This window comes from Epinephelus lanceolatus, chromosome 6, assembly GCF_041903045.1.
Source record: "Epinephelus lanceolatus isolate andai-2023 chromosome 6, ASM4190304v1, whole genome shotgun sequence".
NCBI lineage: Eukaryota > Metazoa > Chordata > Actinopteri > Perciformes > Serranidae > Epinephelus > Epinephelus lanceolatus.
The window spans coordinates 31,840,496-31,863,972 of record NC_135739.1 but is presented as its reverse complement, the minus strand read 5'-3'; the positions used below and the strand labels follow the sequence as shown (position 1 = coordinate 31,863,972).

The 23,477-nt window shown below is 39.9% G+C and overlaps 1 protein-coding gene across 1 annotated transcript; it reads left to right on the top strand.

The window, feature by feature from the left end:
• The first annotated feature begins 94 nt into the window (after window positions 1-94).
• dnai3 (dynein axonemal intermediate chain 3) lies at window positions 95-21,951 on the top strand. Its single transcript, XM_033622483.2, has 23 exons — window positions 95-159; window positions 1,340-1,422; window positions 1,537-1,575; window positions 5,716-5,900; window positions 6,480-6,584; window positions 7,108-7,236; window positions 7,350-7,549; window positions 7,846-7,962; window positions 8,375-8,571; window positions 9,132-9,250; window positions 9,880-9,969; window positions 10,275-10,361; window positions 11,796-11,915; window positions 13,029-13,102; window positions 13,230-13,374; window positions 13,904-14,003; window positions 16,891-17,012; window positions 17,184-17,244; window positions 18,105-18,235; window positions 18,471-18,678; window positions 20,308-20,399; window positions 20,723-20,839; window positions 21,563-21,951. Exons 2-23 carry the CDS (start codon window positions 1,362-1,364, stop codon window positions 21,701-21,703), a joined length of 2,640 nt encoding a protein of 879 aa, XP_033478374.2. The 5' UTR covers window positions 95-159; window positions 1,340-1,361; the 3' UTR covers window positions 21,704-21,951.
• Window positions 21,952-23,477: the final 1,526 nt, after the last annotated feature.

Sequence of the window (23,477 nt, the reverse complement as noted above, 5' to 3'; positions counted from 1 at the left end):
GTCACTTTACTGCTGGAATCTGATTGGCTCTTGGATCTGTCAGTCATGTCGAGTTTCTTTCAATCCTGTAACCCATGGCAACCAAACAGTCCCGCAGATGAGCTAGGAAGAAACAAGCGTGGAGAGGATAACAAGCTAACTACCATGATTTAACTACCGGTAAAATAAATACTTGTCTCTAAACTGTCGCTGTTACGTTTGGTAGCTGCAGCTCTAGTGGCATTTATGCTGTCGTTAACGTTGAAGCAGAGACAATGAACAAACTTTAAAGTTCTTTAACCACAATGTTGATTTCATCACTGTTACTCATGCTAAGACAGTTAGCTTGCTAAATTAGCATAGCAAACAAACAGCTAATATAAATGCTAGCTGTAAGGTATTGTATATTATGTTATATTAACCATTAGCCTAACGTTAGTTACATTAAAATACTGTAACGTTAAAAGGCATTTATAGATGAATTCACCAAATATATAAAGTAGTGAAAAGTAGTCCCACCTTACAACATTGCTGCTCACAAGTTAATTCATCAGTAATAATAACTAATGAAACATAATAATCTGAGTGGGATCATTCTGCATGATGTTACTTTGATACTTTAGGCAAGGAAAGTTCATATGGCAACTTTGAACAAGGTTCAAAGTGCTTAACATAAGATATTTAAAGGCCTTAGCAAATCATATGATAAGATATATAAAAGAGGCACAAGGCAATTTATAAAACACATTTATAGGAGATTAAAACTAAAACACAAAATAGAAAACAAGCATAACTGGAATACAATTGTATAATCACAAGATTAAAAAAAAAATTGACATTCATTTTGCTGCTGATAATAAGTCATGTTCTTTATGCAGTTGTATTTTAAATTACATTTTCATTGCTAGACTTCATTGTGAAATTGCTACTTTTATCTGAAGCCTGAATACTTCCTTCCCCACTGTGTATCATTAGGTATAACCTGAGCAGGTATCAACTGAAGTACACCATAAAAATGTATGTCAAAAATGTCACAGCTAAAGTAAATTTAGATAGGCTTTTTATACACTAGGTTGCTTCTTAACTTGACCTAACTTTTTAACTACACAGGGCAAAGTAAAAATGACAGTGCAATACTCTTATACTCCACAAGATGTCGCCACATGCATTGATAATGATTTTTTGGACACTGCCGCAAGACACTGGTTTGCCACTGTGTGTATTCTGAGTGTGGCTTGAAATGTGCACTTTCTGATGGTTGGTCAGTGAAATAGCAATGTGTATAAATCAAAAATAGTTTGGTGTCTTGCAAGGAAAAATGTAACAGCATGTTATATGAAAACTTTCTCCCTTTCATTAGGAAGGCTAACCTGGAAGCAAGGATGCCACCCAAGAGACGAAAAAGTGTAACAAGCAGTGCAGGCAGCAAGAGAGGAGGTAAAGGTGAGTGTCTGAATACAAGTATAGTGTTAATGTATTTAAATACATGCATTTTTTGTCTTAGGAGGTGGAGAGACAGTACATAAAATGGTGAACTGACTGTTACTTCCTGTTTAGGCAAAACAATTCAGTCACCTGCAGATGTGGGAAAACCTGGTAAGAGAAAATTATTCACTTTTTCACGTATTAATTCATGCTGAACTGTAATGCTGGTAAGACAATAATAAATACATTTCATTACTTTAGTATTTACTTAAAACTAGCACATTCACGTTCATATGAACTTGTAAAAAGAAGTAAACGATGTGCTTGGTGCTCGAAAACTTATTAAACTTTGCACGCACATCAGAATTGGTGAAAAAATTGAAATGTACAGGTTTTGTTTGCAGGTGTAATAAAATTGCTCAATAGCGCCCCCTAAAAAAAATTCAGTGAAGTTGTCCCTGCCGTACATTTCAGCTAGAGGTATGAAAATTGGAAGGCACAGGTAACATTCCAAAACATACAAAAACATCTCTGGAGCCATAGCCAAAACTCAACAGAAAGTCGGCCATTTTGAATAAACTTTTAATTTTTAGGGCTTTTTTTGCCATTTCTAGGCATTGTTCTTTCACAAATTCCTCTTAGAGATTTTGCTGGATCAATTTGGGCAGTACAATCTAAAGACCTTTGCAATGCTAAATTGCAAAGCTTTTGAGATTTCATTGAGCAGGCCCTACTGAGATGTCAAATTTCCATGTTTCGCCACAGAACAGGAAGTGGTTCGTTATTCCACTGTACACAGTCAAGTCTGCCCCAGACTTTACACGATTGATTGGAGTCCCAGCCTGAAGACGTCTACATGGCAATGTTGAGCTATAGTCAGTGGGCGACCTGCTGGCAACAGGAAATGACATGTTTTATACTTTGACGTATTGCTCTTACAAAGTTGCTCAGATCCACCACAAATTTGGGCAGAAAAGCCTTAAGATCTAGATGATGCTTTATTGTGAAGATTGTGAGTTTTCTTCTGTATTTCCATGGCAGCGTTTTGAATTTTGGTGTTTTGACATGACAGAGGAAGGTGTTATAACTTGGTTTTGCATGGGCCAGTCTGCCACAAATTTTGTTGGATAAGAGTCCAGGACTGAAGACATCTACAACCCCATATTGGCAATTTCTATATAATTACCTTCATTCATTTGATAGTGTAGGGTCATTTTAATGACCGCTAGTAAATACAATTTATTCATATTCATCTTTGATGATGTAGGGCGTCTGAATCTGCCTGACTTTGAAGTAGCAATGTAACAGGCATGGCTGAAACTAATAATCAGAGATGTCTTTGAGGAGTTGGAGAAACTATATGCTTTCCTCTGATGTGATCATGAGTGTACTGTTGCATAGCCTTTGGACATGCTTTCTACTCAGCTGTGGGTGCCATTGTCATGGTCTAGTTCACTTTCAACGTAGCAGCCCTGAAGACATGCTTTTGGTCAAATGCAGGTCACCAAATGTATCATTTCACCACAGATTACATCATTAGCTCTTGGCGGAGTTAAAAGTAGTGATTTTAAGAGTCCACGGATCCAGATTGGCTCTGTTTTTTACATTTATTCATTAATTTCAACCATTCCAGCTTATACACCCACCAGTATAAGGTCAAGTATGTCAGATCTCCTGAATGAAAACACCCTAAACAGTTTACATTGACCTAAAACCTAACCTCAAAACAAGTCTAAACCCTAACATTTAATAGTTCATCTTGTGGGGACCAACTTTTTGTGGCCCACTGACGCAAATGTAAATGTAGGTTTTCTTCACCCATGAACAGGTTTCTCAAGGACATTTATAATGTAAGTGACAGGTAGTCTTATCAGGTGATAAACGCTTATTGTTCAGGCTTAAATTCTTCCGTAGTATAAACAGACATAAAACCAAACATCCATAATTACAGTGTACTCTTGTAACATAAATATCGTACAGTATGCAGTCAAAAAGTGCTAGCCTTGAGTGGATTATGCAAGAGGAAAGAGGCCCGCCAAACTTACAATATCTCTCCAGCGCAGCCTTCAAATGCACTTTAATTACATTCTTTAGGGTTATGGAACATTGCACATCACGCTCACTTTGTCTCTCAAGCAAATATTTCCCATGAATACAAATGCCATAGTTGACACATAACTGTGTGAAATGAGGGGTGTGAGTTTCCACTACAATGATTTGGCATGAGGCCTAAATGGTGTGAGTGGAAAAGGTTGACACACCCAGCTGGGAAGTGGTTACTTAAGCTGTACTTTAGCATTCCCAGCGTCCCCTCAGCAACCTTGTGGAAAGACTTTGAAGAGAGAGACCGCAAGCAGGATGAAAACTATCATTATGCAGAGCTCTGTTTACTGTAGAATGCCCTGGACTGAGCCTGGTCTTAGATATGGAGGAGTCTGTGTAGATTGTTTATTAGGAAAAACTTTTTTGTGGTGATGGTGCAGCTTTGTAAAGTAACAATCCTGGTTAGATGTCTTTAACAGAGCAATTTATGTCTTGAATTTATGCATTATTGATCTGCCTCTCCAGCAGCATTCCTTCTACAAGTGTTTGGACATTGCGTGTAGGCTGTTCAGAAGGATTGCATGTCATCCTGTGATATTGTAGGGTGGTCCACCCTGCAGGGAGGGGCAGGTGAAGGATCAGAGGCGTTGTTGTGCATTTGATCAGAAAAGTAGTGGCAAGAATCTGGGTCACAGTCCGTAGGCAATGGTGACTTTTGAGCCTGTCCATTGTGTGAATATTGCTTGATATGTAGGGTTTCAGCTCTTAGTTATGGCATCTTTACATTCTCATACTCACCATGCTTGTATCTCTGTTTACAGCACTGTTTCGTCTTTTTCAACAACCAGCAATGTATGTAACTCTTATTCAATTCAATTCAATTCAGAGAACTTTATTTTTCCGTTAGGAACTTCATCTGTGAAGAGCGACAGTGCATATTAAACAAAATAAATACAAATGTTAAAAATTTAAAAAATACAAAAATACAAATACAAATGTTAAAAGGAGAGAAGAACAAACACACACACCCACAAGCATACATATTGATCCCTTTACTTTTTATTACGGGATCTGCAAACCAACAATTAGCATTGCATGTTGGTGTTTTTAAACCTCTTGGTTTTTCTTCAGTCATGTAAAACTGTCAAAGAAAAAAAATGCAGGTTTTCTATGCAGGACATAATCAAAATTAAACTGTACATATTTTTGCTTATAATTGCTTTACTCTGCCACCATCAGCTGTAAGGATTCATTTTAAGTGATATTTGTCTGATGTCAGGAAAATATCTTTTAGGTGCATGAATACAGCAATTTGTTTTGTACAGTCTGCAGAACAGACAAAACACATAGATATGACAATGTAATTCCCAGGTCATTATTGTCATTTTCAGCACCATACAGCATCATATCTTCTGGCATTTGACAAAAGCACCTTGAATTATGATTTCACATTGATCCTAAAGTTCAGCTTTTGTATACTCTTATACTCTATATATTATATTAGGGCTGCAACTAATGGTTTATTTTCATTATGGATTAATCTTGATTACTCTCACAGTTAATCAAGTTGTCGTCTATAAAATGTCAAAAAATGTGAAAAATGCTCATCACAATTTCATAGAGCCCAAAGTGACATCTTTAATTTGCTTGTTTTGTCCAACCAACACTCCAAAACCTCTTCTATAGCTTCTCTCTTCATTTGTTAACATAAATGACAAAGAAAAGCAGCAAACTCTCACATTTAAGAAACTGGAACCAGCAAATGTTTGACTTTTTTTTGCCAAAAAATGACTGAAATGAGAAAATAGTTATTGAAATAGTTGGCGATTAATTTTCTTTCGATCATTACAGCCCTATACTGTATATAGTCGGCAGGAGTGGAGGGAGGGAATATAAATACACACTGTGTTTCTGGGTAAACCACTAGAGTTTCCTTAATTGGTTGTTTGTTTAAGTTATGGGGCTTTTTGTTTTCAGATTATTCCACTACAATCTGTTTTTAGGTGAGCATTGTCTTGCCCATATTTAACTTGTGTAATTATATTTAGAAAAGGCGTCTTGAAAAGTGACTCAACTGTCAGACAGATGACACTATTATTGACTGCTTTACTCAAACATGAATAGAATCCCAATCCCAAAATCCCCCATCTGATGTTCTGACTGAGTGTCCACAAAGTTGGGATGTTTAGGGAAGATCATTTTAATACATAATTTCCATAGTCTTTTATCTATCCCTTGTCTGTCTTGATTGTGAACTCTCTCACCAAGGTCATCCTGACGATATCTTCCCCCTGGTCCTGACATCAGTCACCCAGGAGCTCTTTGGTTGCCGTGCCGATGAGGACGTCACAGGGGAGAGCCCTTACAAGCTGCTAAAAAAAGACGACATCATACAGGACATTAAGACAAGAGCCGCAGTGTCCGATTTCAGCCCCGTGAAGCAGATTGTGCTGGTGAGGCTGATCTATTGTCATACAGATCACTCAGACAATACCCCCAAGACACTGTGATGATACACAGACCCCAAGTTAAGGGCTGTGGGAACAGACAGAGTAACCAGTTTAACCTCATTTCCCCTCTGTCTCTGATCAAGATTAAATGCACGGTAACAACCACTCTTACTTTAAGCATTCATGCCCCTTTTACCACAACACATTACTCTAATGAGACGAGAGAGCGCCTTAGGAGACCCATACAGACGCATCTGTTCTAAGTCCTAAGTAATGTCAACTTCCTCATTTAGGACCCAGCCAAGGCCTGACCTTGGCTCTGATGATGTGTGTGTGGTTCTCTGTCTTTTTTTGTGTTTTTAACCTCCACAACATCAGTCTCCATGTCTGAAATTCACATCTCGCTCTGCGTCGACCAAATTACTGCTGTACAGTTTCCTTGTGGTTTTCAGAATTAATTCATACACAGTTATAACTATTTATATATTTATAATTATATAATACACAACCTTAATTATTTCTTAAGAAACCTTTCATTAAAATAGATCAATGTTATGAATTCTAAATGATTTCATCTTACAGAACTACCCAGAAAATGAGATCTTGCTGGTCTTTGACAGGGACTTCACCTATGACCAGTGCTTCTACCTGGTCTTGACACCAGAAGCTAAGGACAGAATCCTCAGCGTAAGCAAACAGTAGTTTCAGTTTTTGTAATAATAGTCCCTTTTTTCTTTTGTTTTTACTTTTACACTGTCCACTGCTTGGTGTTTGTAAAGTACACGGTCACATTGACAACTAAAATATGTCAGTATGACTAGTTATGAGAATAAATGTCTTAGTTATTTAGCATGAATATTAGCACCAGTGTTTTTATTCTAGGCAGGAATGTTCCCTGTTATTTACTTTCCTTTTATATTGGAGGCATGTACACTATTTTATCACTTAACACTAATGGCTGGTATCAGAGGCCCGGCTTGCTTTGCCAGCTGGCATATTTTCAATGGCTGATAAGAATAAAAAAAAACTCCCAAAACTACGTTGCTCTATCTACTATCTTGCTCTAGCTCAAACATTTTCAGACAAGTGTGACTGCCTGGGAAGATTTCACATTTAACTATCAAAAACAATCTTACTAATTCATCCTCCACTTGATGTTTTTCCTGTTTATTATATTGGATATTTTTGTAATCCTCCATGTGATCTGCAGCCCCCAGAGCTTGAGACACCAGAAATATTTGAGAATGAATCCATTAAAACTTCTGAACCAAAGCAATGGATATCTCTTGGAAGTGAGCGAGAAATAGATGAAGAATCTTTCAAAGAGTCCAGAGAAAAGGTACTGCAATATATTCAAAGAATGCATGAAGTATGCATGTTAAAACAAATTATTTTTTTTTATCATGCACCCTGTCATTACACTTCTCTATTCTGTCTCCTGTATGTTATCAGCTGTGGTACAAGTTCTCCAGAGTGCGGAGAAAGTTTGGGGCACCAGTATGTTTTTCCGACCGCAACACTGCAGATGCTAAGGATGGCTACCTAGAGTGTGCTTCCTACCAAGACAGCAGATTCAGCATCAAACAGATGCAGAGGGACTGCGGGATGCAGGCTGTTCCCAGACTGCAGAGCAGCAGTGCTCAGACACAGTGGTATGCCAGCAAATCATTACACATGAAATTGATTTGTTCTACACAGGGGGGAAGCACTTACAGGCTCTGCCAACACCTCACTGCATTAGGAAAATAAGATTTTAACACTGTATGCTATATTACATCTTTTAGTGAGACAAGTATTTTCCTGCAATGCATGCCTATATGCCCTAATATATAGCCAACATATTAATGAATTAGCATTCATTATATACCATTTTTTCTTTCTTTATTACCTTAATGGGAACTCCATCTCAACAAATGTATTGTATAATTATTCTCTGTCCACGTTACAGGAAGTTTCAGAGGAATATCTGTACCCAGTACATGCCAAGAGAGTTAAGTGATGAAGAAAAAGAGAACACCCTCCAGTCTGAGAGTCTGAAGAATTTTTGCAACTTAGTGACCCCCAGGTAAAACGAAATATTCTAGAAATTCATGGGGTCTTCTGTATGCTGTCTAGGGAAGTATATATTGTAAAGGCATATGGGTAGTTAACCCAGACTCATATATTACTGTCTGAGCCTCAGGGTACTCAAACCCATCCATTATTACCACTGCAGGAGCATTAGAATATTCAGAAGGAATACTTTGAGGACACCTTCATTTTCACGGTGTGTTATATTTTGTGTTGTTATAGTTGCCTTCTCAGCTCAGACTTTGTCTTTTAAACAAAAGTTTCAGTGATACACTGTGATCTTAGACCTTCCTTTATGCCCAGGTAAGAGATAACAGTTGGAGGGAAATGTTGTACTATGACTATGAAGATATTTGATGGAAGAAATTGAAAAATCATGCACAAGTTTTGCCTACTGTTTTTTGCAGGGTTCTGCGAGCCCTTCAGCAGGAAGAAATCATGAATGTATTCTTTGATGACTGGAAGGCTCTAGGGACAGCAGCGGAAGACGGTGACTGGTCTGGGAAGGTTTCTGAAAATTTGATGCTTTATCAGGCCTTCACAGACCAGAAGTACACTAAGGACAAGAAAATCAGCAGCGTCAATTGGCACCCTGCTATCTACGGTAAAGTGCAAAATCTCAGTGAGGGAGAAGATTTGTCCAGAAGACACAAAAATATTGACCAAAAAATGTTATCATCCATATCCATAATTTTCCTTAAGTTGAAAAAAATACATAATTTGGATTCAGATGAGTGCAGATTATGGTTTAAATGTCTAGCATTTAGCACCAAATAGCATTTGGTTGTCAAGTGTTGACAAGGATTGTGTTGACTGATGATGACGACAATAAATATAACAAAAATAAATGACAGTCATTCTCCCTGTAATCGAATTATCACTGACAATCAGATTTTAAAGTCTTCACCCAGTGGTCTTCTCTGCTCCTTTCACTGTCATCACCCATAGCACCCATAGAGTAGGCGACCAAGATCAGGAATAATAACATCAGTGTCAAAATATGATCAGTGCAAATAAATGTTATTCAAAGAGGAGGTTAGAGCAGAGCCCCCATTTCTGAATTTAAATCATTTAAAAGAATTTTTAAACATATTTATATGTATTTTCCTGCTGCTGTGTGGTTGATACATTGTATGGTATGTTTTTTTTTTTTTGTTGTGGTAGGTCTAATAGCTGTGGCTTTGACAAAAAAAGAGGAGAAGCTGCTGAACGAGTCCAGTACGTCTGCTGTCCAAAACTCTGTCATTCTCTTCTATAGCTTCTCCGACCCCTCCAATCCCCAGGTATGGAAAGTGTATGAAAGAGACCCTCTGAGTAAATGTGGAGAGTACACAGCTGGAAAAAAAAAGATTTAAAAGAGTATATTTCTCTCTTTGTATCTATCTAAGACACTGATAACAAATGGCTATTTGCTTTAGCAGAATTTGAGAAGCTCTATTGATTTGACCCAGGCACTCAATCAATAAACGTGAGCTGCTAAATCTCTCAAAAGTAATATGAGTTCTGCATGACGTATGCTGTTACTGGTGCATGCGTCATGCTTTGGTTTCACTGTCTACCAGAGCAGTGATCAAAGCAGCAGAACGTGATGTGTGGAGGAAACCAGAGACATTATATGACTGAAATAAATGTATTTATTTAGTGTGGTGAGTAAAGTTCTGTAGTTCAGTGTTGCAGCTATTTTTAAACTCAAATTTAAACATGATGCTGAAAAATGACCTCTCTGTAATATCATCCTCTTGGGTCTTTTTCCCCTTATGCCTGATGAAATGGAATCAACCGTGACCTAAACTTTGTATAGAGGGACTAGAATAAATAAATTTGTGGGATGGCAAGCACCAATACATGGAAATGTCACCTTTGAAATATAATATTTCTGTCCTGTGTATATGTGTTTCTGTGTCATTTGCAGCTGCTGCTTGAGTGCCCAGGTGACATTTTTGCCTTTGAGTTCTGCCCCTCTGATCCTAATATTATCGTTGGCGGCTGCGTGAATGGCCAGGTGCTGACTTTGACTCTGCTCTGCACCTCCGGTTTGCTGCCTCTGCTGCCTTTTCTGCCTTATAGTAGTTATTGTAATTTACTACTTCCCCATGCCCCTAATTTCATTATAAGGACACAATGTTAAGTAGACCTTCTGTAATCATATTCTGTACAGTTCCAATGAACTGTTTCTGTTCCCACTCTCTTTTAGTAGACATTTGATCATGTTTATTCAAGAGGGGTTTTTTTTTTACACTCGGATGTGTATTTTGCACCCGGCTCAGATGTTGGTCAGTAACTGAGTTTGTGTACCTGTTGTCTCAGGTTGTGTTGTGGGACATTTCAGCTCACGTCTCACACTTACAGGGAACACAGCCTGCTAAAAAGGTTTCTGTCAACACTGACATGTTCGTAAGTACCCATATCCTTTCTCTAATGTGCACAATGTTGATACAATAATACCTGGTGTTCTGTGTCTGTGCTGGTGTATTACATGTGGTATCAGTTACTGCTATCCTTTGGCCCGTGATGATGTCAGCTCAGTTTATTCAAGTATGAGTCCTCAGTTTATCAAAGCATGTAGCATATTTGCCGTAAAGACAGGCTGTGCTGTATGACAGAGTGAGATGATGATATGTTGACTCCTGAGTTCTCCTTTCATGCTCACTCTTTCATTAGATGGGAATGCAGTGGCCTGATGGTCCTTTTCAAGCCAGCCACAGCTGTCAAAACTAGTTCCACAAATGTACTAATGCCAGGAGTACATCTCAGTGCAAGTTTATATCATTACAAGACCCTACTGCTAAAGGAAAACGGCCTATTAGGCGCCATACAAACAGCCCAGTCGGATTTAAGTGATCTAACTGAATAAAAAAAACAGATGGAAGACTGAAACATCAAAAAGGGATTCTCTCTCAGCTTAACATCATAGTGCAGTAATATTTTCATAGCATATCCACTCTGTTTAGATGTATTATGTAGAGAAATAAAGAAAAGATGGGGGACAAGAGAGTTAATGATGCGTGATAAAAACCAGGGCTCATATTTAAACCCACAACATGGCAAGTACATTAACTTCCCCACACCCTGTCGAGACATCCAGACAACAAATATTAAACCAGTTCTGTCCTTTAAAGCTTGACCTCCACTGACATCTTCCCCTTGGCTGCTGTATTTCAATAGACATATATGCCCCCATCATCCAGTCCCCATTTGCTTTGTGTGCTTTTATTGCCTCTACAGTGGAACAGCTGCCTCCATCCCCATCCTCACTCCTTCCTTCTCTTTTGCTTCCCCCCACCCTCCGTACCTCCGTCTATTCTCTTTGTCCTTGTTTGCTCTTCATTCCCCAGAGTCAACAGCATCAGCTCGCATACTCCAGCTGTTACACAAGCCCTCCATCCTCCACCGTAGTTTGTCCCCATAGCAGATAACAAGCAAATCAGATCACTGCCCTCCCTTGTGTTTGCAGTGTCAACAATGGCTGTTGTATCTGCTAAAAGGCTTTATTTCGATGTTGAGTGCTGTGAAAGCTGCGCTACGCCACCACCTGTTGCTAGCTTATCAGATAAACGAAGAATTAAAATCCTCCTGTATAGATCTCTGTTCTGCAGCAAAGCCAAATGCAGGTGCACAGTGTTACTGAAAATAATCCTTTGTTGCAGATTCTGTGTGTGTTTTAAGATTAAGGCACAATCTTTGGAATTTTGAGTTGCAGTATACATAAGTTGTTATGCGGACCATTTTAGGATGGCTCTTCACCACCATGTTAAGTCTTTGTATTATTTCAGAAATTGTCAGAGCTCACTGTACATGCTGTGCCTTTTGTGTCTGACCTCCCACCAGGAGCTTGATGGAAACAAAGAGAATAAGATTCCTGTCGTGCGTTACTGTGCCGTGTCTGCAGTACAGAGCAGCAACAAAGCACCAATTACTGATGTGCAGTGGCTGCCACCAACATTTGAGGTACACAGGACTGAAGGGCAGAGGGGTTTGAAGGTGCAACAACTGCAGATCTGACATTAATAGGCTGATCACATGCATTGGGTAGATCCCGGATCCCGCCGCAAGGTTAATCACTTCTTCATTTGGCCTATCTTGCATTATAAAAGGTGCATTGTGTGACTGCACAGCAAAACATTCTTAATGTTTTCGTGATCTCAAGCTTCTTTTATCATATCTAAAATAAACACTGGCATAGTTTCCAACATACCAAAGGCAACTAAAGTGAATTTTAATCTTTCACAGCTAAGTCTGAAATTGATAATAAAACAATAAACTCTTATAGGGCCAGGTCTCTTATTGTTCTAATGATTTTTATATCTAATTTTGGAACATTGACCGAGTTAGTGTGACTAAGGTTAAAAGCCACTTGAGAGTAAACAAGTCTAACAGGAGGTAAGGCAGCAGAGGGCATAGGGAAGTAGTCAGGGCAGAAAAAAAGGTTATAAGGGGTTGTAATGCATCATATTAAAGATACAATAATATAAACTACAACATTTAACAGGAAGGTATGGAAGGATTACATTGTTTTAGAGAACAAACTTTACACCTCCACTGCTACAAAATATTGAATATTTATTATTGCCTCAAGATGTTTTTGTACTTCTAAAAATGTGCTGACCTTAAATGATATTATATGAAATGATATATATGCTGCAGTGACACTTTGGTGTTTGGTCTGTAACCCAGCACAAGTGATAACTGTGAAATGTAATGGTGGCAGCCATAAAATACAGTATCAATGAACTAAGGTCTTATACAGATGCACTACATTATCACAGAACTTAAGTAAGTTGCTCAGTGTTTCTAAAATCTTCTTCATGAAACAATTAATACAATATAATTTTGGTTTCTTATTGGTGCCTATCCCTCATGTCTGTATAGCTGACTGTCATAAATCTTGACAGGCGCTGGCACTCATCTGGATAAGTAAAATAAGGCAATCATCAAAGTGCCCCAGAGGGCACATTAGCCTCCCATATATCTTCAGGAACCTTTTCCACTACTATCGGCTTTAAAACTGAGCTTGACAGACATTTGTTGATTTTGTGACTCTCTCTCTCTCTCTCTGATTAGGTGACGAGGACAGGCGTACCAGTGGAGAACAAGCATAACATTTCTGTCCAGATTGTCACATGCTCCCGTGACTGGTAGGTCTTATACAGAGATATGTTTGATTTAAATGTTAAATCAGTCAGCCAATATTCACCGTGTGCATGTTTAGTTTTTGTTCATTTTTCAGGTTGATGTTTACTTTTCATGTGTCTCCCTCTAAAGCGACATAATGTTTTGGGATGTGCGAATGTCAAGACTGTTGAGCCAGTCAGCATCAGAGAGGAAACAGAGTATGGATCAGAAGAAACCTAACATTGTCCCTGACACTTTCAAACACCTGGACCAGACATGGAAACCTCTGTTCAGGGTACTTATGCAGTTTCTTCTGCAAATCTAAAAATGAGGCTGTATACACATTGTGATAGTGTACAGTAAACCAAATGGCTGTTGTGTTCAGTAGACGGCATTGAGTCCACCAATACTGGCAGGAAATTATTTCACCTGCAAATAGAACTCTGTAAAAAATAGTAATAATATTAATAAATGTTGATTTCTATTGTCATGGCAAATTTAAATTTGATGGTTAAACTTCTAACAAAATGGATTCATGTAACTGTATGAGCACACCTGCATCATATATAACCATTTAGGAGGATTTAGGAGAACAGGCTTTGAGTTTGACTAATTTCCCAAAGTACTCACAAGTTAAACCACAATGTGAATATAGCATTGTGTCTGTGTAATTATGTATATATTTCCATGTATTTAAACTCATTTAAGCTCATTTATGCTTTTTAGTGTGTAGTTTCTTGAACATAGTCCTTGAATTTGATTAAAATAAGGCTTTGTCAGTTCTTCAGATGTCAAAAGTTGTCTTCTTCTCTGTCGTGTGTCAGGTTTCCCTTCCAATGATCGATAGCAGTGGAGAATACGCTCCTCGAAAGTTCAGCCTGGAACACTACACCGGTAATGGTAATAACACAGGCAGAACCACAGGTAAGGAAAGGTAAGCCCTTCAGGCTGGCTTTGTCTATTTGTTGCTGTCTGTTACATTGCCTCTCCCTTTTCTTATAAATCATTCACACAAATTATCATTACCTCGCTACAATAATGTGTACTGTAAATACTGTCTGGGGTTATAGTTGGATGCAAAGCACCTCACAAAAGTGGGTTATAACTGTCACACACACTCAATCCCTGTTAGAAAGCAACAGATTGTTTGGTCATTTTACACAGAGAAACCTGGATAAAGAATGTGATAAAGCACTTCAAAAGTTCAAAGTGTTAAACACAAATATCAAAATACACAAATACACTGCGCACTGTTAGTAAATCAGTTTGTACATTTTTTTGCACACGTTTTTATACATGCAAACCTTTAGTAGATCCGGCCCTTAGAGCAGTGATAAAATATATAAAAAGCTGCAGTTATAAAACTCTTGGTCAGTGGCACAGGTGTCAAAAGAAGAAGCTATTACTTTGCTTGCCTCAAGATGGCACACAGGGTGTCTGCACCTGGTTTTGCATGCTTTGCGCGAGTTGTCTGATTTTTCATTTTACTCTTTAAAACATAACAGGTGAGAGGAAAGCTTATTGTGAAGGTAAACAATTCACAAAATCTGTAGATTCTGTATTTTTGACCCTGTCCACCCTTAGTTTTCAAAATGCCTCGTGGACGACCAGATCAAGTGGTCAGTACTAAACATGAGTTTAAAAGACCACCAAGATGCATTATGATTCGATCACTCAACCCACTTGTCAGGGTAGTCTCTGACACATTTGACCACATACTGTGTCTTTTGAGGTGTAAAAGCTAATGATACTTTCTTGACAATGACGTAACAGGAAAATATGTCATCTATGCAGGACATGGTGGTTGTTTTGGCGACAGTAACTGCTCTGTAACTTGCCCTTTTTTCAACAAGTTGGATGAAGTATTGCATAACTGTCTATCGTTATGCCCTATGGATGGAGACGTGCTGGAATCTGCTGAGAGCAATATCTCCAACTGTACCTACTGGCCAAAGTGTGGACATAATAACGTGGTCTTTTGACCTACTAGCAGAAGTGATGTAGGCAGTCACAAAATCTGAACGCAAGTGGTCAGCTGGAACGCTATGATAGACCCATATGTGAACAGCAATGTGTCTCAGCTGTCCACTTGTGTTCAGATCACCAAAATGCATTTTAAAACCATTGTAAACAGGGTCTTTATGTGTTAAAAACAACTGAGGACACCAAAGTGTGAAATAACAAACATAAATACCCCATGTCTGATAGTTCTTAAAAGTGTGTGCACTTGTGTGTGATTTTTTTGGGGGAGATCTTAGATTCTTTCATTCTGCTTTGGATGGTTGACCACAGTGATCAGTGGGGCAGGGTTCATTCAGCCCTCAGGTTCTCTTGTTCTCCGTCTGTCTCCCTCTTCTCTCCGGTTTCATAGCACTTTATTAAGTGATACTTCCAAAACAAGGCCCTCATAGTTGCAGAGCATTAGCCTCGCTGACTGTCAGCTCTTTGCAATATGCTGCTCAGGCTCCTTTAGGGCCAGAAGATGATCGTGTGTGTCCTGGCTGGTCAAGAAGAGACCTGTCTTTGTCTGGCTGAAGGTCTGCTTCCATAAACACAGCTTTGGTGGCTGGCGGTTATAGAATTAATATGTTCACTAACTGAGGCAATAAATCTGCTGCAGCCCTCAGGCGGTCTGTTATTAAAGTTTTAATGAATCCCTGAGTGATTAATACTTTGCTACTGAAGATGTTTGACTCACATTGATTGAGTCTACACCATCTGCCTCTGAACTCCATATTCAGCACTTTGTTCTGTGCCTTTTGCCCTCTTTGATGCTGGAGTTGCTTGCACTTACAGTGGTGGCCACTGTAGGAAAGCTCCACCCTGCCCTGCAACAGTACCACCATGGTTTTTCCACACCAAGTTTTCGCAAGCAAACCCCTCATGGGGATTAAGCAACAGTTAAGCAGCAGTGCAGTGTGGTGAAAGTGAAACAATGTCTACATCTGTTGCTGTGCTGTATCGTCTGTCTCGTATCTTTACACACATCCTAACCGGGGGAAAGTGGATTTAGAAGATGTGTGATTGGGTAATCTGATCTGACCTTCAAGGGCTAATCCAACAGGGTAAGGCTGAGACTTGATTGGGAGCGGTCTGCTGATAAGGGGGTGTGAACAGATAGTCCTGTACTGTCCCTGACAGACAGTCAGGCTTTTGTGATAGAGAAGGCCTCCTCCATCACTACCACCCCTGCCTATCACAGCCCTCCCACCCTTCTCCCTTACTGTCCCCCTTCTTGCCGCAACCCTTACTCTCACCTCCACCTCCTTTCTTTCCCACTCCCCTCATATTGACTCTTACCAACCCATTCACCTCAGCTGTACCCCTCCCCACCTTCGTCTCTTTTGTCCCTCTGTCATCTTGTTCATGGTCAGGTTACAGAGCAGACCGCACCAATGCCACTGTTCAATCACTCTTAAATTGTAGATGTTTTTAATGTTTCTTGTCTTTCTTTCCTTATAAGTCAGTGGTGTTTTTATAATTTTGCCTATTGTTCTTCCCTCTTTGTTGTGTTTTTGTTTGGTTTTGGAATTTAACTTTGCAAAAAAAGACCCAAAATAGCTGCATGTTAGCCAGGTATGATCCATTTAACTAATGCAAAAAAAAAAAAAAAAAAAAAATAATAGTTTTCTGTGATTTTGTTTAAATGTCGTAGGCACTTGTATTCTGAAGAGTTTCCTACAGTGTACTGTCTGTAAGGACCATGGTACCTCTTGACTGGCAGAAAAAGGTCCATGAATGAAAAAAAAAAAGTATACGTTGAACTTTTAACCTTACTTTCGACACTCTCCCTCGCTGTTTCCCCTGACAGACGAGGTTAATGAAAATGATAGCTCAGAGGTCATCTCAGACTACAGCCGGCTCAGAGTGCCTTCGGCTACAACACTCACAGCTCTGGAAGACGTCAATACCAAACTCTGTATTGGAACACAGGTAGACATCCCAACAAATAAAATCAACAACAATGAGCAGTATTTTACTTCAACACCGACCTGTTGAATCAACTTAATAACAGAGCTGAAAATAAAATGTATGTAAAATGCGTGCAGGTTTATTCTGTGTTCCCTTTAACATGTTTCATGATGTGCATGTTTTTACTGCCAGGATGGGAAGATTGTTTACACTGACTGGAAACTGGTGAAGGACGACTCTGGACGGCTGCATAGTGAGTATTCAGATTTGCGTTATCAAAGTGGGTTTAAAGCATTGACTGTTTTAAAAGAAGTGGATGTAGCCACTGTGGTGTCTCGAGTTTAGCATTTTGGCTGATGGCATCTTGTTTTGTTTTTTTAACTGGAAGTGACCATCTTTAGATGAATGGTTCCAGCTGAGGAGGATACCCATTGCTATGCCTGTATCCTCATTAACAGGTTGCCACGGTAGCGACTTGTCGATTGTAAGATAGTCACGCCCTTAAGCATACCCTCCTTTATTGTCTATTTAACTTTAAATGTGACCATAATTTAAAAAATACACAATATGCTGTATTAAAAAAGACTTGAAACTAGCGATTGGGCCCATGAACTCATCAGGAAAATGTTTTCTGAGGTAATAAATCAAGTAAGTAGGGTCATTTTCGTACTTCTTTTGTAATCAGTGGAGTCGCCCTCTGCTTGCCATTAGAAAGAATGCATGTTTAAGGCACTTCCACATTGGCTTCACTTTTCAGACCCATAGGCCAAATCCACTTCTTTTATACAGTCTATGGTTTAAGGAAACATAAGCTCATTAACTGCTGGATATTCTTCAAAGCAGATTGTTATCCCCAATAAAAATAGAAGTCATTGAGAGTAATAAATTTGATCATTAAAAACTAATTATTGGAATTTATTTTAATAACCGCTGTCACGGTAAGTCAACTCTTTGGTTTGGCAGCTGTGCTGAATGTAACCACTGTTATAAATAAGTCATAATTTACATGGAGGACACAGAGGGTTAATTGCTCCTTGTATTGCCCTTCTGTGGAAGCAAATTACTGTCGGATATAACAGCACACCTTCTCTTCCTGTCTCCTCTGTCTCTCAGGTGCCAAGCCCCTCCACTGCTTTAGCATTCATCACTGGCAGGTGAATACGGTACAGAGGTCGCCCTTCTTCAAGGATATTATTTTGACAACGGGAAGCTGGGACTTTGCCATCTGGAAGGAAGGATTCATGGTAAGAATACCTGTGGATTTAATTGCAATGGCAGAAATCATTGCAACCAGTTAAAATTATACCCATGTTGTTAGTAAGAGTAAGTTGGAAAAAAAATGAATAAACACAAAATCCCAGACTTTTAACATAATCAGTCCTATAATCCATTATGATGTACACACCAAAATGAAAATACATATTTACCTTGTAACAAGCTACTGACTCTGTTTGACTTCTTGTAAACTTCGACATCCAGGATGGCCCCATTGTGCTGTCACCAAGGTGTGAGCAGGAGTGCACTGTGGGATGCTGGTCCTTGTCCCGGCCTGCTGTTTTCTTCATTGGGAGAGAGGATGGCAGCATTGAGGTGTGGAACCTGCTGGAAAAGACCAGTGAACCTTTGCAGGTCATCACGCACGTCACAAATGCCAAGATTACCTGTATCAAACCCTGGACTGCCTCCCGTAAGTTCTCCACCTATCTGATGCACAACACACGTGTGGCTCCATTAAGAAGGTATTCACTTGTTGGCACACTATATAACAATCAAACTTCATTTGAATAGCCACTTTCACGTGCTTTGGAGGTTACTGACAAGCTGGTAATAACAGAGAAAATGAAAAAAGTAAACCAAATTTAAATAAAAATGATGAAGATGTAGTAATTGAGCCAATAAAACAGATACAATAGACACAAAGAATAACAACACAGTAAATAAAAGACAATTAAATAGGGAGTAAAACATTTTAAAGCATGAATGCAATGAAAAATTAAATTAAATAAACAGTGGCCATAAAACACATTCTCTGCTGCTCACCTGGAAACTCTTTCTGCTGCATATGTTCACATATGGGGCTCTAGTTTCCCGGCGCAGCGCAGGTGGCGCAGGGCGGCAAACCCCGCGCAGAGCTAGTTTCGAGCAGCGCAACCCGAGGCGCGCTCAGTTTGTTAGTTTGGCAGACCGAGGTGCGCTGAGATGGGTGTGGCGGCGCAACAGGGGGAGATGTCGACAGATCCAGTTTGGCGCGGTGACAGTTTCGTGCCAAAAGGCTTCGCCGAAGGTGCGCTAAAAGCTCGCCATCTGAAACCAGGTCTACTGTCAGCGCAGAGGGAGTGCAGCCGGTGTAAGTCGAAGTTTGACTGACTGGCGGACAGTGCGCACACGTCACCAAAACCTCACAGGCAGGTTTCCAGAATATCAGGCACATTAACGATGCAATAAATAGCCACAAAACCACTATTCAATGCAACTATCTGCAATCAGCACATAAATGTATCTCTGTATCGACTGTCCCGTCACATCTGATGTCAGATCAAAGGGGATTGGCACCGCTTGGCACGTTTGGCACGCGTAATGGAAACCCAACCTGATTTGATTAACACATCCCTCTCAGCCAACCACAAACAGCCACAGCATCAGATAGGGAGTATATATTCAGGATCTGTCATCTTAGAAAAGTCAAAAGAAAAGAAACAGAGTGAGACTGCGAGAGAGAAAGAGAGAGCGCGCGCGCGCACGAGAGAAACGCAACATTGATTTACAATTGTGGTGACCTCCTCCCAGGCTACCTTTGCATCATCAGCCCGTGGAGGTCTGCTCGCAGTTCCGTATATTCGGACACTGCGAGCTGGGACCTCCCGGACCAAAACATCAGTTTCCTCCTGGGAGAAGTTTGGCTGTCTGACGCTGCTGCTCTCCTCTGCAATTGCGAATTGAGTAAACTCTCATTACACCTTTGCGCGGCGCATTTAAGGGCGAGGAGAGGGGCTCATTTGATTGGTGTGATGTGTGTAAAACCCACTCCACGCCTTCTCTCCTCCCTCTTTCCGACTTGCGCAGGTAGGAGGGACGGAGGTGGGACAGACGAGTAGCTGCGCCAGGGCGCACGGTGTGCCTGGCCACACCCAGTTGGCGAAGCGCAGGTGCGCTGCGCCCCCGCCGCGCCTGGTCTGCGAAACTAGAGCCCATAGACTGTGCCTGCTTCTCTCCTTTTGTTTTATTTATATTTTCACAGCCTTGGTGATAAGGTTCTTCTTGTACGATTATTTGAGCAATAAAGCTCATTTACTGGATTTTTTTATTGGACATACAGCCAAGCAGCACTTCCTGGCTGTGACTGATGACCTTGGAATGGTTCGTGTTTTGGAAATCCTGAAGTCACTTTACATTCCCTCCAGGAGCGAGGTAAGACAGTCTCAACTGTCTCCTCTGTTCTCACTTTAAAGAATGTTGTTTACTCATTGTTTTGCAAAAAAGAAATAATGTACCCTTGGTCAAGGTTGAAAAACAGAAGTAACTAATGCAGTGCTGCAGCATGTGGACACTGCTGCTTCACTGAATTGATATTAAGTTTATAAGGGATTCTAGTAACGCACATTCTGGTTTAATGATCACCAGACTTAAAGTGTTGTGAGAGAAACTATCATTATGGGTTACTGTGTTATCAGTCAAGAGTTGATTTAATGGCTGCCTGCTGACAAGTGTCTTTCTCTCTTGCCTGTTTGCAGACTCTGAATATGAAGAAATACTTTGAGCTGGAGGAGGACAGATTGAAGCACTTTTTGGAGAAGGAGGAACTGTCGGCAAAACAGAAGAAGGAAGCTGGAGAACCCAAGAAGTGGACGGTGAGCTGTGGAGTCTGACTGTAAAAAGAATGCACGACCCTGTGCTCTACCATCAGTATTTACTGTCAAAGTGGCCTTGAATGAGACCTTGTGTCCTCAGCTAGACTAACCACACTGACAGACACTGGTTTTTGCAAAGTCCTCTGACTATACAGTGAGACCTACAAATGATTTTTTAGTTTTTGTTTTTTTTGGCCCAGTTAAAAGTGTGTACAGCAACTTGACCCTGGAAAAGCAGGAGTAGGCCTTCCCTCTCTCTTTATCTGTCTCCTCTGTTGTAGTCTCTCTTCTTCTCTTTCCCTCTCTGTCCCCTCATGTTTAATTCAGTCAGATCGTTATTTGATCCAGGGCATAGGGGAGAGTGTAGTTATTGGCAGCCAGTGGCTGGCAGTCCGCTAAGTATAGAAGCTAAATCTTTCGGTGGCTAAATGTGAATCTGGATGGCAGGTATGAAAGCAGATGAAGTTTTATTTTGTCTCGTGTCTGTTTGTATTTGTGGATGTTCTTTTTGTTGCTCCCACAATCAGCCACAGTCTCACATATATGCTGTTATGTTCACTTCCAGACTTTCTCATGAAGGACAAGACACCTGGTAGTGATTAGAAATGAAATTTAAAATTGATTACAGAGAGAGAAAATAGATTTTTGATAAGGAGAAGTTTTAAAGTTCCCTGTAGTTTGCTACATGTTGATGACTAACTCCTCTTTGATGTTTGTCTCCAGGAAGCTGACAAGCCAATCAGATCTCTGGAGGAGATTGATAAGGTGAACATGAAGAAGTACAATGATTGCCAGATGCTAGAGGAAAGCATCCTGAAGGGCATGGGCCTGTGGCAAGCTACTGCTGACACACAAGATACCTGATATCACACACACATCTGCACATTTTGTATTTGATGTAAAACAGGTTTTATCATTTTATTTATTTCCATTTTAATTTGATTGCCTCATCTAATGTTATTTTGAAGAAAACACACTCTTTTGACATTTTTGTTTAATATTCCCATATTAGTAATTTTGTTGCTGTTTTCACAATACTTGTCATAACGTCTAATGTATTAATGTATTATTTTTATTAAACTGTGAGAACAATAAACAGAAATTGATTCTGCCATTGACATTCAAACTGCTTTTGGGTTGGTGCTTCAGGGTCAAACACAGATTTTTTTTTTTTTTTTTCCACCCATCTGAGATCTAGTTACTGGGTAATGCCATCCATTTGCCCCCTCCTCACCACCGCTCCCTGAGGATACTGTCTGGAATAACTCAAGAATCTGACCTTGACAGAAAGTCTTTTTACGGCTCTTTAATTTCATGATATTTATCTGTTGTTAAAAGCTCCTCTAGTATAAAATCAATTTTGTATGACTCGTTTGAGTGCTGTTGGTAAATAAATGTTTTAGTAAGAGGGAATTTAAAAATCACAGATTTGAGACCATCGATAAAAAAGCTGTCTCCCATCATCAAATAGTTGAAGTGAGTTGATGTAGGCCTGACTAAATTTGGAGGGCAAGGCGAGGAAATTGATAGTATGTACAACGTTCTCTAAATTATTCAGATTAGATCAGATAGAAAAAAACATGACTAGACCATATTCTTAAAGCTGCAGTTGGCAAAATGACTGTGTGCAATGTGAGGGGGCTCAATTGTAGTGAGGGACAAAGTCTTTCAGCTTATTCTTTTGGTTTTAACTGCCCACAACTTGACTGTTGACAGTTATTCCCTTTTTCCATTGTCACTCTCGGCTGCCCGAATATAAAGTCAATGCCGCGCCGATTTTTGTTTCCATTGTCAGTTTAGACGCGTTGTGCCACACCAAGTTGCACCTAAGATGGACCTTCTCAGGAGTTGGTCTAAAAGACAGCTGCCCGTCCTCAAGTGCATAGCTGTGACGTCTCGCTGACTGCAGCCAACCCCTGACGACCCCCCTTCTCCCCCCCAAACAGTGTGTATTGCAAGACTCCACTCATCACACATGAAATGGCACATATCATGCGCAGCGCGCAAGAGACTTATGGCAGTCGAGCAGCTAACTTCTAGTCTATCCCTCTGCTAATATGAATGATAATTTGTGTCAGACCAAATGGATCAAATCCCAGTAGTGAAACAAGTCATTTGGCAGGGTGGCTACAATCATGACTCCAACTTAATGATAATGTTGCTAACATGTTCAAGGTGATGATACTGTATGTCAATGTTGGGTGTACAACTTGTTCTGCTGCCTGTAAATGTCCAAACAAAAGAATCACGTAATGCTGCTGTAACCTTATGATTTGAACAGTGGTTACACATCACCTGTAGGTTGGAGCTAGGATGCTATATTGGCAATATTCTAATGTGAATCCAGACGTTGTAATGAGAGGATTCCTATTTAATTATTTACTTTGTTTTAGAGTCAGTAGCATCACCTGCCAATTGCCATATAGTGTTGATTAGCCACTGTCCAATCACTTGTGAGACTCAGCTGTTTTGAGATTGCAGGGGGCTGCATCTGAGTGAGTGGCCTTGAAGCTTTGTCAACAGGAACAAAGGAACAGTGGAATACTGTTCACACCGACAAGTAGCTTTGCAGCTAAGACAGTGTGTTGTCATTAATTTCAGTAACACTCTGTCACCACAAAGGAAATATTTGGAAAGT